The sequence below is a fragment of the Micropterus dolomieu genome, linkage group LG20 (assembly GCF_021292245.1).
Source record: "Micropterus dolomieu isolate WLL.071019.BEF.003 ecotype Adirondacks linkage group LG20, ASM2129224v1, whole genome shotgun sequence".
Lineage (NCBI taxonomy): Eukaryota > Metazoa > Chordata > Actinopteri > Centrarchiformes > Centrarchidae > Micropterus > Micropterus dolomieu.
The window spans coordinates 9,499,299-9,511,996 of NC_060169.1; the positions used below are offsets into that span (position 1 = coordinate 9,499,299).

The 12,698-nt window shown below is 43.0% G+C and overlaps 1 protein-coding gene across 16 annotated transcripts in view; it reads right to left on the reverse strand.

Annotated features, from left to right (window-relative positions):
- The window catches only part of LOC123959195 (transducin-like enhancer protein 3-B), a 187,296-nt gene that overhangs the window by 21,573 nt on the left and 153,025 nt on the right, over positions 1 to 12,698 (reverse strand). For 11 of the 16 annotated variants that reach the window (XM_046033135.1, XM_046033136.1, XM_046033127.1 and 8 more), the window contains 5 exons: positions 12,058 to 12,158; positions 11,763 to 11,826; positions 9,154 to 9,198; positions 2,948 to 3,010; positions 1,991 to 2,095 (listed from right to left, as the gene is read on the reverse strand). In XM_046033135.1, coding sequence (XP_045889091.1) covers positions 1,991 to 2,095; positions 2,948 to 3,010; positions 9,154 to 9,198; positions 11,763 to 11,826; positions 12,058 to 12,158 — 378 coding nt within the window. The remainder of the gene's footprint in view (positions 1 to 1,990; positions 2,096 to 2,947; positions 3,011 to 9,153; positions 9,199 to 11,762; positions 11,827 to 12,057; positions 12,159 to 12,698) is intronic. The other 5 variants (XM_046033129.1, XM_046033128.1, XM_046033124.1 and 2 more) reach the window with 1 other exon arrangement.

A 12,698-nucleotide genomic window follows, 5' to 3' on the forward strand; every position in this document is an offset into this window, starting at 1 on the left:
GGGGGGGGGGGGGGGGGGGGGGGGGGGTAGGAAGTAATTATCTTTAAAACTGGGGGTTGTGCTCCTGGCTCGTTTACCTTAATCGAATTTCGATATCTGCCTTTCATTAGACTTGACCCCTTACCACTGGGGCTAGCTAACCGCTGACTAACCTCTGCACCACAGGGCTAATCAAAAGGGTCAGTTATCCATCTGGGTCCAAGCTGGCTATTAAAACACAGCTAGGCTTATAGCAGTTAAATAAAACCAGATGAAAGACCAAATCACTAAAAAGTATATTTGGCCAGAGTGGATTGTGTGTGTGTGTGTGTGTCTAGGGTTGTGGCTACAATTAAAAGGTCAATTACTGATTTCTCAAGTGCAATCATTTCCTCTATTAAAGTTAGGATTGCTGCAGATGCAGCACTCAATTGAATCAAACATGAGAAAATGTACATTTAATACAATCAGGGTATTAAAAAAGCCAGCAAGTTATAAGCTAAGAGTTGTCCTAAACCCTAAAAACCTACTGAGAAATACATTCACACTGGAGCGGACATAATGCAGCGTACACCGTCATGTTGTTCAAACAGTCATTATGAGCAGCTGGAGATATTGTATACAGTATATTATATTTGACAATATTGTTGCAAAGCCAGCATCACTGGAAGTTACACTCAAAATCTAATATTAACACTGATAAATTTGACCAATTAAAAAGGAGCTACTATATTTCTGAATGTGGTTTCACTTGTTGACAAAGTTGTACAAATACGTAACAAAAACATTATTAATAGATGGACAGGAATTTAACTGGTTATTAACTATTTTGATAATCAATCAATTGTAATTCAATAAATTTCAAGAACAAAAATCATGATTTCCAGCTTCTCGGATGTGAGGACCTACAGCATTTATTTGTCTTATGCTAGGAAACTGAACTATTTGACTGTTGGACACAATAGAGGGTATGCGCATGATGTCACAGAACGCTCACTGAGTGGCAGAAAGACGAGCAGCAGCGTTAGCTTGAATCAGCTAAAACACAAAAAACACATCTAAAATGGTTCTTTGGCAAGCAGTTAGGATCACTGTCGAGTCCGACGGCCTTTAATTTGAGCAAATAATCACTTGCTTTACTCCCGGTTTTCTAAACGCAGCCATGGTAACAGATGTTTTGCCACTCAGTCCAGCGCGTTCCGGAAGGGGAAGTGACATCAACGGCACACTGGACTTGTGATGGGCCTTTTGTGCTATTTTCTGACAAACAACACCAACCAACATTGCTTGAATGCAGCCTAAATCTTTTATCTACTACACCTTACAAATGTTCAGGATCTGCTACGTCCATACCGCTGTAATCTCTGCTGCAATCGCTATTGCTTGCCCCAACCTGAGTGCTCTAATTCCTCGTGCTATTGGGTCAGAGGTAGGGGTAAGCCTGTTGGCTGGAACCTTTTATCTAATTAAAGAGCAGCCAAAGTGAAATCTGAGAAACACCATGATCTGATCTCAGTCTGGACTGTGCTACTAGATATCAGATGCTCTTTGACTCTGTCTGCTGTTAGGAACTGCACGCTGCGTACTGACAGGTCATGGTTAACCAACAATCAGAGAAATTACAGCAGTGAACAACATCTTGACAGCACATTGCAAACTCAAATAAAAACATAATGGAGGACAGGCGCAAATCTGCACGAGTGAAGAGGACATAGCATTGCTAGTTTGTATTCAGTCTGAACATTCACATGCCACAGACAGAAGAAAACCGTTGCAGATTAACACACTAAGCTAATCTTATTCCCATTTCACCCCTATTTTACTCCTGAATCTATTGCCCTTTCCCAGGTTATCCTTGACATGCAACACTAAAGATGAAATTAACCTGTAAGCATAACGTAGCATGCTTAAATAGCCTATATGTTTGTATTGGAGTGCCAGTCCTCCTTTATGCATGCAGTTTTGCCCCTGGCCTCAGGTCAAATGAAGGAATAAAAGGGGGTATACACACAGTGAGAGGCAGATTGGGAAGTCCACGTACCCCGATGATAGCATTTAGCTCAGTCATCGTCACCTGCTTGGCTCGCTCAACAGCCTGAGCCACCTGCTGTTGATGCTGCAGGACACACAAACACAAAGATGAGATTCCTGATGGAAGAGAATTCATTTCAAAAGAATCACATATCCTGGCCTGTACTTGTGGTTCACCTAAAACAACTCTACAAACTTTAGCTGAGCGGGAAAATATGCTCCATAGCGCAAAAACATAATTTAATCCTACTCTAAGTCAGTAACACATCAATGCCATAAAAAGACTATATCTGCATTATCAGCATAACTGTACATAATAAGGAATATTGTAGTAAATACAATATAAGAACCAGTGATGTTGTAAATGTTCCTGTAAACTTTCCTACTCACTTTTCTACTAAAGACATATGTTTTAAGTTCCTTGCATGTTTTGTGTGATCTACTTTGTTGGCCAAAAAAAGAACTGTAGGTTCTGTAGAACAGTAATTTATGTTTTTGTATTTGTTGAAAAACGATGCATGTAGAAGGAGCAACACTTAGTGATGGCAAGTGATTAAAATTGTCTACTTATTTGGTGATTAAAGTACATCATTCAGTTGTACTGATAAAACTGTCACTTCAGTAACCTTTTCATCATTAAGACAACTGCTTAAAATCTGTGTTCCTATTGTGCAATGAATGCCTGTTTGGTACTCTGTGAGACACCTTGTGGATCCTATGCATCCCATTGAATGGGTCTCTACACAACAACCAGCCTCACATTTTCCTGTACAGAAACTGAACGGAGTGAATGAAAGTAATCTCATTCGTAAAATAATAATAATAATAATAATCCTTATTTGTAGAGCACTTTTCAAAAACAAGTTACAAAGTGCTTTAACAAGTGTAAAGAATAATACAAAAAAAAGAAAATGCTGCTAGCTGGGATGACACTCACCTCTTGTGACAAGAACGGCATGATCTGAGCCAGAATTGCATTGAGACGTTTGGCAATCTCAGTCTGTAGAAGAAGAGAGAGAGTAAACATTAAGGCAACATTATAATCAAGCAGTTAAACTACCTGTAAAACAAAAGGGTGTGCATTTGTGAACACGCACAAATGTTTGCAGCATCCATCTGGATAGATTGTGTATTTTTTAACTAAATTACGACCGCCTTACAACAAATTTACTTCCCCCTCTCTCCTGCCTCCATTAGACTCAGGCCTTATTTCATTAGGAGGCTGAAATATGCTAATACCATCTGGCTGGGGAGACCATAATGAGGTCCATACTTCATAATTACAGCCCAGAGAGAGGAGGGGGGCATGCTGAAGCAGACAGGTTAACTCTCTGGCCCTATCTATCAGAGGCATCTTTGGTATCGACCGCGCAATATTAGCTGGGACCGTAAGATGATACCACAGGGCTCGACAGACATAGAGCACTTTTCAACGCTGCATTTGGACAAATGGATATGCTGCACTGCTCGCCTACCGCACTTGAATGTCCCAAGACATTTTGCCCAGACCCATTTCCTATTTTAAAATCTGTCCTTTCCGTGGAAAGAGGAGGAACACAAAAGTAGTGTGCAGAATAAAAGAGAAGGGACTGAGTGAGTGTGTGTGTGTGGGGGGGGGGGTTGATGAATGGTGCAGTGAAACGCTCTGATTTGACACTAAGGTAATGTAGTTTGACTGAACTGGGGGAGGTGAACTAATTGATTCTGAGAGATTAGGGGTGGAGGCCCAGCAGGTGTAGGGGGGGTGAAGAGGTCCTTCCCGCCATTTTATACGCTGCTGCATTCCACTCATTTTCTCCCTTAACCTTGTTTGACTGTGAAAGGGGGAGGAAGGAGAAAGAAAATGGAAAAGGGTGGACAGGAGGTGCCAGTAGCCCTTTGCACCACCCTGTGTCACTCTTTTCATTTTGGAGGAGGGGGAGACAGGAAGAGAAGGAAAGAAGAGGAGGAAGACAGACCTTTGCTGGCCTGTCAGGAATTATCTCACAACCCCCAGTCTGACCTTAGACGCACTGTGCTTTCTCTCTCCACCCAGCCTCCCCCTTCTCTTCCTCCTCCCTCCTCCTCTAAATGCTTCTTCACACCCCTCCCTGCTAATCTCCACTACTCTCCTCTTTTGCCTCCCTCCTTCCTCTCTCATCTTCCCCCCTCTTCAGTTGCTGGGGCAACGCTATCTGGCACGGCTGATCGTTATGTAAATTGGGCTGGGGCCCTGACCAGAACAGCCTGTAAAATCATATTAGGCGCAGCAAAGAGGCAGGTCATTAAATTGAATTTTCGGCCTGTCGATCTGATCGGCACGGGAAATTAATGAGGGATAACTGGGAGTGGGGAGGTGGGGAGTGGGCTGCACTGGAGGGGAGAGGAGAAAGAAAGAGAGAAGCTCTATGGAGACTCATAAACCATCATCATTAGCGGGGGCTGGATACAATGACACACAGTAGGATTAGAGTGTTTCAGTATCACACCACTTCTCTGGAAATGGCTGCAAGGGGAGCAACATGGGGCTTGTAGGAAACAGCGGTATGCTGATACACTTAGCTATTAGAGCAACAACATTACAAACCCTCACCACAAACCGATTCACAAAGAAAGGCATCCATTTGTTCTTAGCAAATCACCACTCCAGAGCCACCATTTGAAGCCAAAACATTCATGGTATTCAGGTGCACTCTGCCTTTTGTGTTGAATTGTTTGGTACGCTGTGCTAAAAACACACGTTTCTCTCAGCAGTTCTTTCTGAAAGGCGAACTGAAGCACCAGGTGCTTTGGGAGCTGAGATCATGCAGAGTAGCTTTTTTTAAAGGTTAAATGTTCCTGAACCCTTGGCATACTCTGAAATTCACCCCAGAGTTAAAATATTACTTTGGAGCCAGGAAATAAAACAATGAAACAGACTTCCTTTGCACCATTTTTCTACCCATTTATTGCTGTGTTGATGCCGTACATTTCGCCGTTATAACTCAGCTACAATTTAAGAGAATGTGAGGGCAAACATGACTCACACGTTAACCTGAGAAACACCACTGTAAAAGCCTTTAACTGAATTGTTGCCTTTATCAGCCACATCTTGTCCATCCTTTTCAAATTTAGTCACTCCACTCTGTTCAGACAGAGTTCACGCTTGTCAGGGAGGGCAAATGGGCACATGACTTATTTACACAACTTTTTCACAGCCATTTTGAAGAGTAAAAATACTGGTAACACATCACATCCAGTGACTCGCAGCACTCTTAAATTACTCCCACTTTACTTTGGAGGCACTATTTTCCACAGTGCTTTTAGTGGCAGGGACAGGCACTGGAAAGAGTTTATTGTCACTTAAAGCCACTGAAAACAGAAGCCTTTGAGCCGGCAGAAGCTTTTCACTGCAGCTCCACAATTACAGGTACTCAGGGTTGTCTAGTAGCAGCAGAGCTTGGAGAGGCTCTCTCTCCATTGCATCCCTCTGTCAATGGTGCGTTGAAAGCCATTCGGCTGTTTGTCGCTCCAGGCATTAGCCCCCAAGTGGAGAGCAGAGTCTCTGACGAGGATTCAATTGGCGAGGAAACCAAGTGGCATATGATTGGGGGGGGGGGGGGGGGGGGGGGGGGGGGGGGGGGGGGGGCAGAGATGGCTGTTTGGGAATTATCTTCTCAGCCAGAGCAGAGGAAGAAAGAGGCACTTAGAGGTATCTTGTTCATTACAAATGCATGAAGGATATTTTGCATGTGCATGTCATTCTATTTTGAGCTCATACACACAAAACTGAAGTGACATCCTTTTCTGCAGGGGAGCACATGGAAATGGGCTGTTTTCCAACAGATTACACCTGATTTTGTAGGAATTCAAATCAGCATGTAGACAATTTTTTTTTAGATTTCCTTTTTGAATTATGCAGTTTATATGTACAGACATACACAAAACCCCATCATCAGCTGGTTGAGTGCACACGCACACCCAGGCACTAATTGTGTAACACTGTTCTACCAGCCCTTCTAGCCTGCCTATCAAAATAAAGCATGTCTCACAGCCTCCAATAACCTCGCCGAGCTCCCTTGAGAGAGAGCGTGTGTGTTCTCGTAGTCAGTTTGTTTTGGCTTAGAGACAGGTCGGCCATCATCACCTTGGCAAACAATTCCAGGAATCCTGTATAAATTATTCATTTGCACAAGCTCTCTTTCTCCCTCCCTCTGCTCCTCCTTTCACCTTCCTTCTGCATCCAGGAAACGGACACGATTCTTCTTGATGATGCACTTTCTCAGTTTCCCTCATTCACTCAACAAGTGAGGAAATGGAGACACACAACAGACACACAAAATGGCTACCCTTAAGTGCAACAAAAGTAAGCAACCAAATATAATGGCACAGCATAGGATGTGTTGATGGTTAATTCCATTCATGTTCCTTTTGCTTTCAATTTACCAGAGAGAACTGAAATCAAAATGTAGGCAAGCGTACAAGAGATAAACAGGGTCCACGACAGAGAACAGAGGTAGTGGAAAAAACAAAGCAAGCCCCACCACACCACAAAGTCAGCAGGGCATGTTGCTGAGGCAGCCTAATGAGCTGCGCTAATTAAAATCACTTATTGACAGCAAGCGAGGGTGATTACCTCCACCCTGCACTCTTTGCCATCATAAGAGACACTGTCAAAATAAATTACCCCCCTGGCAGAGACACAGATTCCTTCTCTAGCAACCAGTAAGCTCTGCAGCAGCGTAGGGGAAGTCTGTTGGAACTTGAATTACAGTGTGTTTGAGACACAACTGGTATTACCATGTAAGGGATATGAGTATTTATGCATGTGTGTGTGTCCGCGCCCAATCCCCTGCTTTCCAATCCTGCTTTGTAGCAAAAAGCGATAACAACACAAAGTCAGTTTATCGTGTCTTTTTTTTTTCTCTCTCCTCTTCACACTGCAATAAATCTTCAACACAAGCGAAGTAATGTGCCTGCCTGCATCCAATAATCCAGCAGCCCCCATCTCTTCCTCCCTCCCTTCCTACCAATAACAGGGGCAGCTAAGGGCTGTGTGTTTACCTCTCGCTGATGTCATCACAAACACTCGTTCATCAGGGATTGGAGAAGGGAGAGAGAGGGAGGGAGGTGGCAGGAATTATGCATTATTCAGGAGTGCTCCGTCGACTCCACCGGGCTTATTGATAAACAAAGGAGATGCACGGGAGAGGACGAGTCGATTAACCCATTTACCCCGAAGACTCTCTCTCTCTCCCTCCTTTCCTGTCTCCACCACCCCCCCCCCCTTGCTTTGTCCACTTGCCACCAGCATCCACCCGCAACAACCAGCTCCTCCCCCACCCTGTATCGCTTCAACCTCCTTGTTGGTGATAAGTGCCTAACAGAAAACGCTCAAGAACCGGGGAACAGGGTGGGTGGGGATTGAGAGGCAGCGAGCTCCTTGATAAACAGAAAACACCTAGTTAGCGCGCGCACACACACACACACACACACACACACCACGTGCCCACAAAAATGTCTACAGCTGATGAATTGTGCAGTGTGCTGCTGTTCCAACTGGGCTACCCTCCCACTGATGCCATTAACCTTCTGGATCTGAGGGGCCATGAAGCCTCCACCCCACCTCTCTCTGTCTCTCTTTCTCCCTCTCTGACAGACTCCCACTCTCATACATCATATCACACAGCTAATGACAAAAGGGCCATCATTCACATCCCATCGTTGGGGTGGCAGGGCAGGCAGAGGAGGGGGAAGCAATGAAAAGACACGAGGGCACATGGAAGAGGAGAAGCGAGGAGGCAAAGGTGACTGAGGGGAAACAGAAACTAAGATGGAATCAGAGAAAATGGAAATGTAAGTGTAGAAAGATAGAAGAGGGGCATCTTGAGATTACATTAAGCTCCCCCCCCCTGTTTTTAAGTGAACTGAATAAAAGATTATGCTGATGTTGGTTAATACAAAAGAAAATGTTTCATACGGCTGACTAAAAATGGCCTCAGGTCATATATTTAGCTAAACACAGTGTTTTTTGCAGTGTTATGAGTGGCAATGTATTGCATTTAGGACTACGGTGTCTACAGCAGACATGACTGCTGATGTCTTACCCTAACCATACCAAACATTAACCAGCCAATTACAGACGTCATGCACACTCCTTATCCTGTGGACACGCCTGCATGCTCAAAACGCCCACCTCTAGACATCTTGCAGGTATAAAACAAGGGCTGAAACTAAGAACTATTTTCATTATTAGATTAATGACTTGACTGTTTGATGTTTAGACCATAAAATGTCAAAATGTTGTTCCAGCACTACAGAAAAACACGTTGAATCTAGGGCTAACATATTAAAGTGACAACATTTATTTCCAAGATGGTGTTGGAAGACATTAAGCACAAAGACAGATGAGAGAAGAAAAAAAAACACATGCAACAAAAACATTGAAGAAAGCCCTTATTTTCATCCAGAGGAATATCAGAGCACAGCTGACAGAAAAGCACTGCTGGAGCTACCAAGCTTTTGGTGTTATGCTCGGGGACACTACATCGGGGTGCGTTCTTGATGGCGTGGGTGCTTTAAGCTAAGTAACTATGACAATCAAACCAAAGAAGCCTGGTGAGAAATATGGCCACTGTTTTTTGAGGCTGAGATGATTTTAACATATCTGCCGCCCACCCTCCTCCAGTTCACTGAGATGGCTCCTTGGGTGATGTGAAGAATATTTTTACCCTATTCATCCGTAGAAGTCTTTCCACTGCAGCATAATGCCCAGTACTGGGTGGCAGCTGAACTAATGAGCTTTTAGCCCGGCTGGTACTGGGGAGGCAGACACAGAATAGTGCAGGCATATGTGCGTGCGTGCACGCACACACTCTCACACACTTAGAAGGACAAACTACTAAAAAAAAACAACACATCCTCTCAGACTGTCTGCCAAATACTTCACTTTAATCTTATCAAACCATCCCCATCAGGCAGCGTGCCCTTCGTGTTGTTTAGCCTGTCAGCATTTTCACTATGGGAAACCAGTATGTTTATGCCTCCTAAAGCCATTTAGGGATGAGGGTAGGAACTAAGGTCAGGTATGTGTGTGTGCGTGTGTTTATATTCCTCAATCACCAGAGGGGAAAAAAACAACAGTGTTTTGGCTGTACACAGACCATCCCTGATATGGCTACATACCTGTTTGTGCATCTCAATGTTGAGCCCATAGGACATCTCATAGTACTGTAAAATAGAGGAGAGACAAACATTAATACATAATAAAATGTTAAAACAAAGACTTTTCAATGATGCATTTTCATTTGTACATCTACTCTATGCCCTTGCTTAACTGTGTACAAAGAAATCCTAAGGTACATTTTTCTTATCTCATTATAAGCAGCGGATTTCTTTGTGCAACAAGGCTGTAAAAAAAATGACATTTTTATCAGTTCTCTAAAGCACCCAAACAATAAAAGAGACAAGCTGAATACTTGTTGGAGCACAGGGTTGAGCCATTAAATAAAAATACAAACATTAACCAAAGAGTTTGACAACTTCATGTTCTTTGTGCAACCACAGCCGACAGACGATTGGCTACTGTTCTCGTTTACGTCTGCTGCCAGTCTTTTGAGCTAAAAACGCCGTCTACGGCTTCAAACACCCGGAGAAAGCCAATACTATTATTGAAAACAACATTATCTGCTGTTGATTGCCAAAAGCTTCTGAGCCCACCAACAGATACAAACTAAAGCCTAGTAGTTTGTATTGTTTATAAAAACACACAGCAAACAGCTTCCACTTATTATAGCTACTCCCACCACCTTCTGGTCCCTCACAGGGAAAATAATATTTAACAAACGTACTGCTGCGTTTGGTTAAAGTAATTCCTTTCATGTACAAACAAGATAAGCACGCACATACACAAACTATGAGTGAGGTCTAAGTTGCATCACTTGTCAGATGAAGATTGTTCTTTCTCCATAAACACAATGCAGCTTTTCCTGTATTAGAAAGAACCTTTTTGTTGGGTTGCCTTCACAGCGACACAAGTTTTTTTGGTCTTTATTTGATCATCAGGGAGCTCTGAACTTAATGTAACACATTTTAATCATAGTATTGGAGCAGTTTTACATTTCTTCTTAATCCTCAAGTAACTTTCTCATCAGAAATGGGTACAAGTCCTGACACACAAAGTACACAAGATTTTAAATATGTATCAGGGCTGAACAATGGTTTAATATTGTTGGTGGCAGACTTTTAATGGAATTGCAATGATATTAGTAACTACTACTTTAATAATTTATTCACGTGCAGATCATTTTCTTGTTTAACATATTACTTGTTTGGTCTATAATATGTCAAAACAGGAAATAAATACACATCACAATGTCCCAGAGCCCAAGGAGATCTTGTCTTGTTTTGTCAGACTAACGTGAGGAATCCACTGACTCCGGCTGTGTTACAGCTGCGCCACAGTTTTGGTGCATCCATAGCCCGGCATCAAAGTACACTGGAAGCATCTCGGAAGCGTTTCAGCAGCGGAGCGTGCAGCCTGACCGACAATATTTACTTGTTATTAATTTGTCCTTTTTGTGCTTTTACTACCTTCTTCACAGCTCCCTGTGACCCCGTTTCGTTCCGCCAACTGACATGTTTAGATTTTGTGAATTTGGTAATCAAGTGTTTGCATTTTGTGCTTCTACTATAATTAAGTAGGCTACGTAGTTAAATGATTTCTTTTTGTGTCTGTTTTAACTGTGTTTATTGTTGTTTTACGATCGGGAGTCTCCACAGGGTGTTTTATTTTGAAAATCGCCCGGATTCTCTATGCCGTTCTATGTCTGACTTCCTTCCTGGTTCGATCTGCTCTGTGCTGCTTGATGGTTCGGCCGCATCTGGTGGACTCACGAGCATAGACTATAATGGCCGTGATTAGCTCCGGCAACCATGGTGCAGTCGTAACGCGCCGGAGTCAGTGGATTCCTGGTGTAACTGTCCAAACACCCAAAGATTTTCAGTTTTCTGTCATAAAGGGCAAAGAAAAGCAGCAAATTCCCACAATACAGAAGCTGGAACCAGCAAATACTTGGCATTTCTGCAGACTTCAAAACAGACTCTTAAAATATATGCGATAATTACAACTAAATAATTAAAACAGTACTTTTTTATTAGTTTTTATTGGTTGACTAATCAATTCAAGTAGATATGACATCACATCCAAATTGGTGATTCAAAGCCAGTTTTTGCTTTACACGTGTACTTTAATGCAATGTTCATTGCACCGATTATTTTATGTGCAATTTTGCATGTTTCCCACACTGTGATACAGATAGTGGAACTAGTCTATTTGAGAAAAACACACAAAGTCTCTCCATATCTGTGAAAATCTGTGAAACCCTTGGGTGGTTCACCTTGGGTACGTTAAGAAGTAAATAAAAATAATAATAAAATAGAGGAAACTCTCTGATTCATGCATAAAGCCAGCAGACCCATCATTAGCCCCCAGTGGATCATGTTGGGTGTGTTAGGGAGGGGCAGTGGAGGGTCATAAAGAGGACCCCAGGGCCACAGAGGGGGTCGTCACACCCCACAATCAATGGTTGGACATTTGACCCCTGCTAGAGTTACAACTACCCCCCCCACACACACACACATCCTGCACCTTCTTATCCAATGAAAACAGAGGCCAAAGGCGAGAGACAAATGGCAGCCTGGCCTTTGCAAAACATCAGGGCTGCACCACCTGTGACTGTTCACCTGAGGCTAAAGGGAGGATACGGATACAACAGTACGATTATTGCTCTTACCATGACGTAATGACGCTGCATTTCGGTCTTTTCATTGGCCAGCTTATCGTACTCCACTTTAAGACTTTAGGAAAAGAGGAGAGAAACACAATGATTGTAGGTTTGATATATGTTATTTACATAAATTAAAGCACAACCTTTAGATGTATTACATCAAGCAAAAGATACATTCATGACAGTAACGCAAACTATCAGTGTAGATTTAGTGCATGAAGCTACAAAAATGGAACAAAACAGCTTCCTCTTTCAGTTCTTTCCAGGAAGCCAATGCTGTTTACAGCAGGCTAGTCATTACCTGTGGTACTGGGCCTGCAGGAACTGAAATTCGTCTTTGATCCTGTCGCAGGACTCTGCCACAGTGAACTTGAAGCCAGGCTGCCCTGGTTGGTGAGGTGCCTGAAAAGTGCAAGATTGGAGATACCGCAGGTGTAAATAACGCCATCACAGTCCAGATAATGGTCTCATCTCTTTCTTGCTGCCCAACCCCCTTTCTTCACAAACAGTGTTTTTTCTCTTGATGGTTTGTCCTCCCGTTTCCCCTGAGCCCTGACTGGCAGAGGAAATAGCCGCTTTCACTCAACAACATGTGCAATGACAGAGGCAGGTCACTTCATCCATCCTCAAAGTAATGTTAGATGTTAGTCAGGGGGGGGTGGAATCATGCATACAAAGTTGTGGGATTTCCTCAAAAGGCAGAATTAACCTGTTAGCACTGTAAAAATGCAAAGATAACAAAATGTACTGAGAAATTAAGTCAGTTTAAAGAAGATGGTGATCTACTTTCAACCAAAAGCTCTGATCTTGTTGCCAATAAACAAGATTTCCCAGTTTCTCTCCTGCCAGGGTGAAGCGCCTCGGCAGCACCGATGCAGACCATAAATAGTAAGGAGTGGACCAGCAGTTCCACACTGACGAGCTAATTAGGCTGCTTTGAAG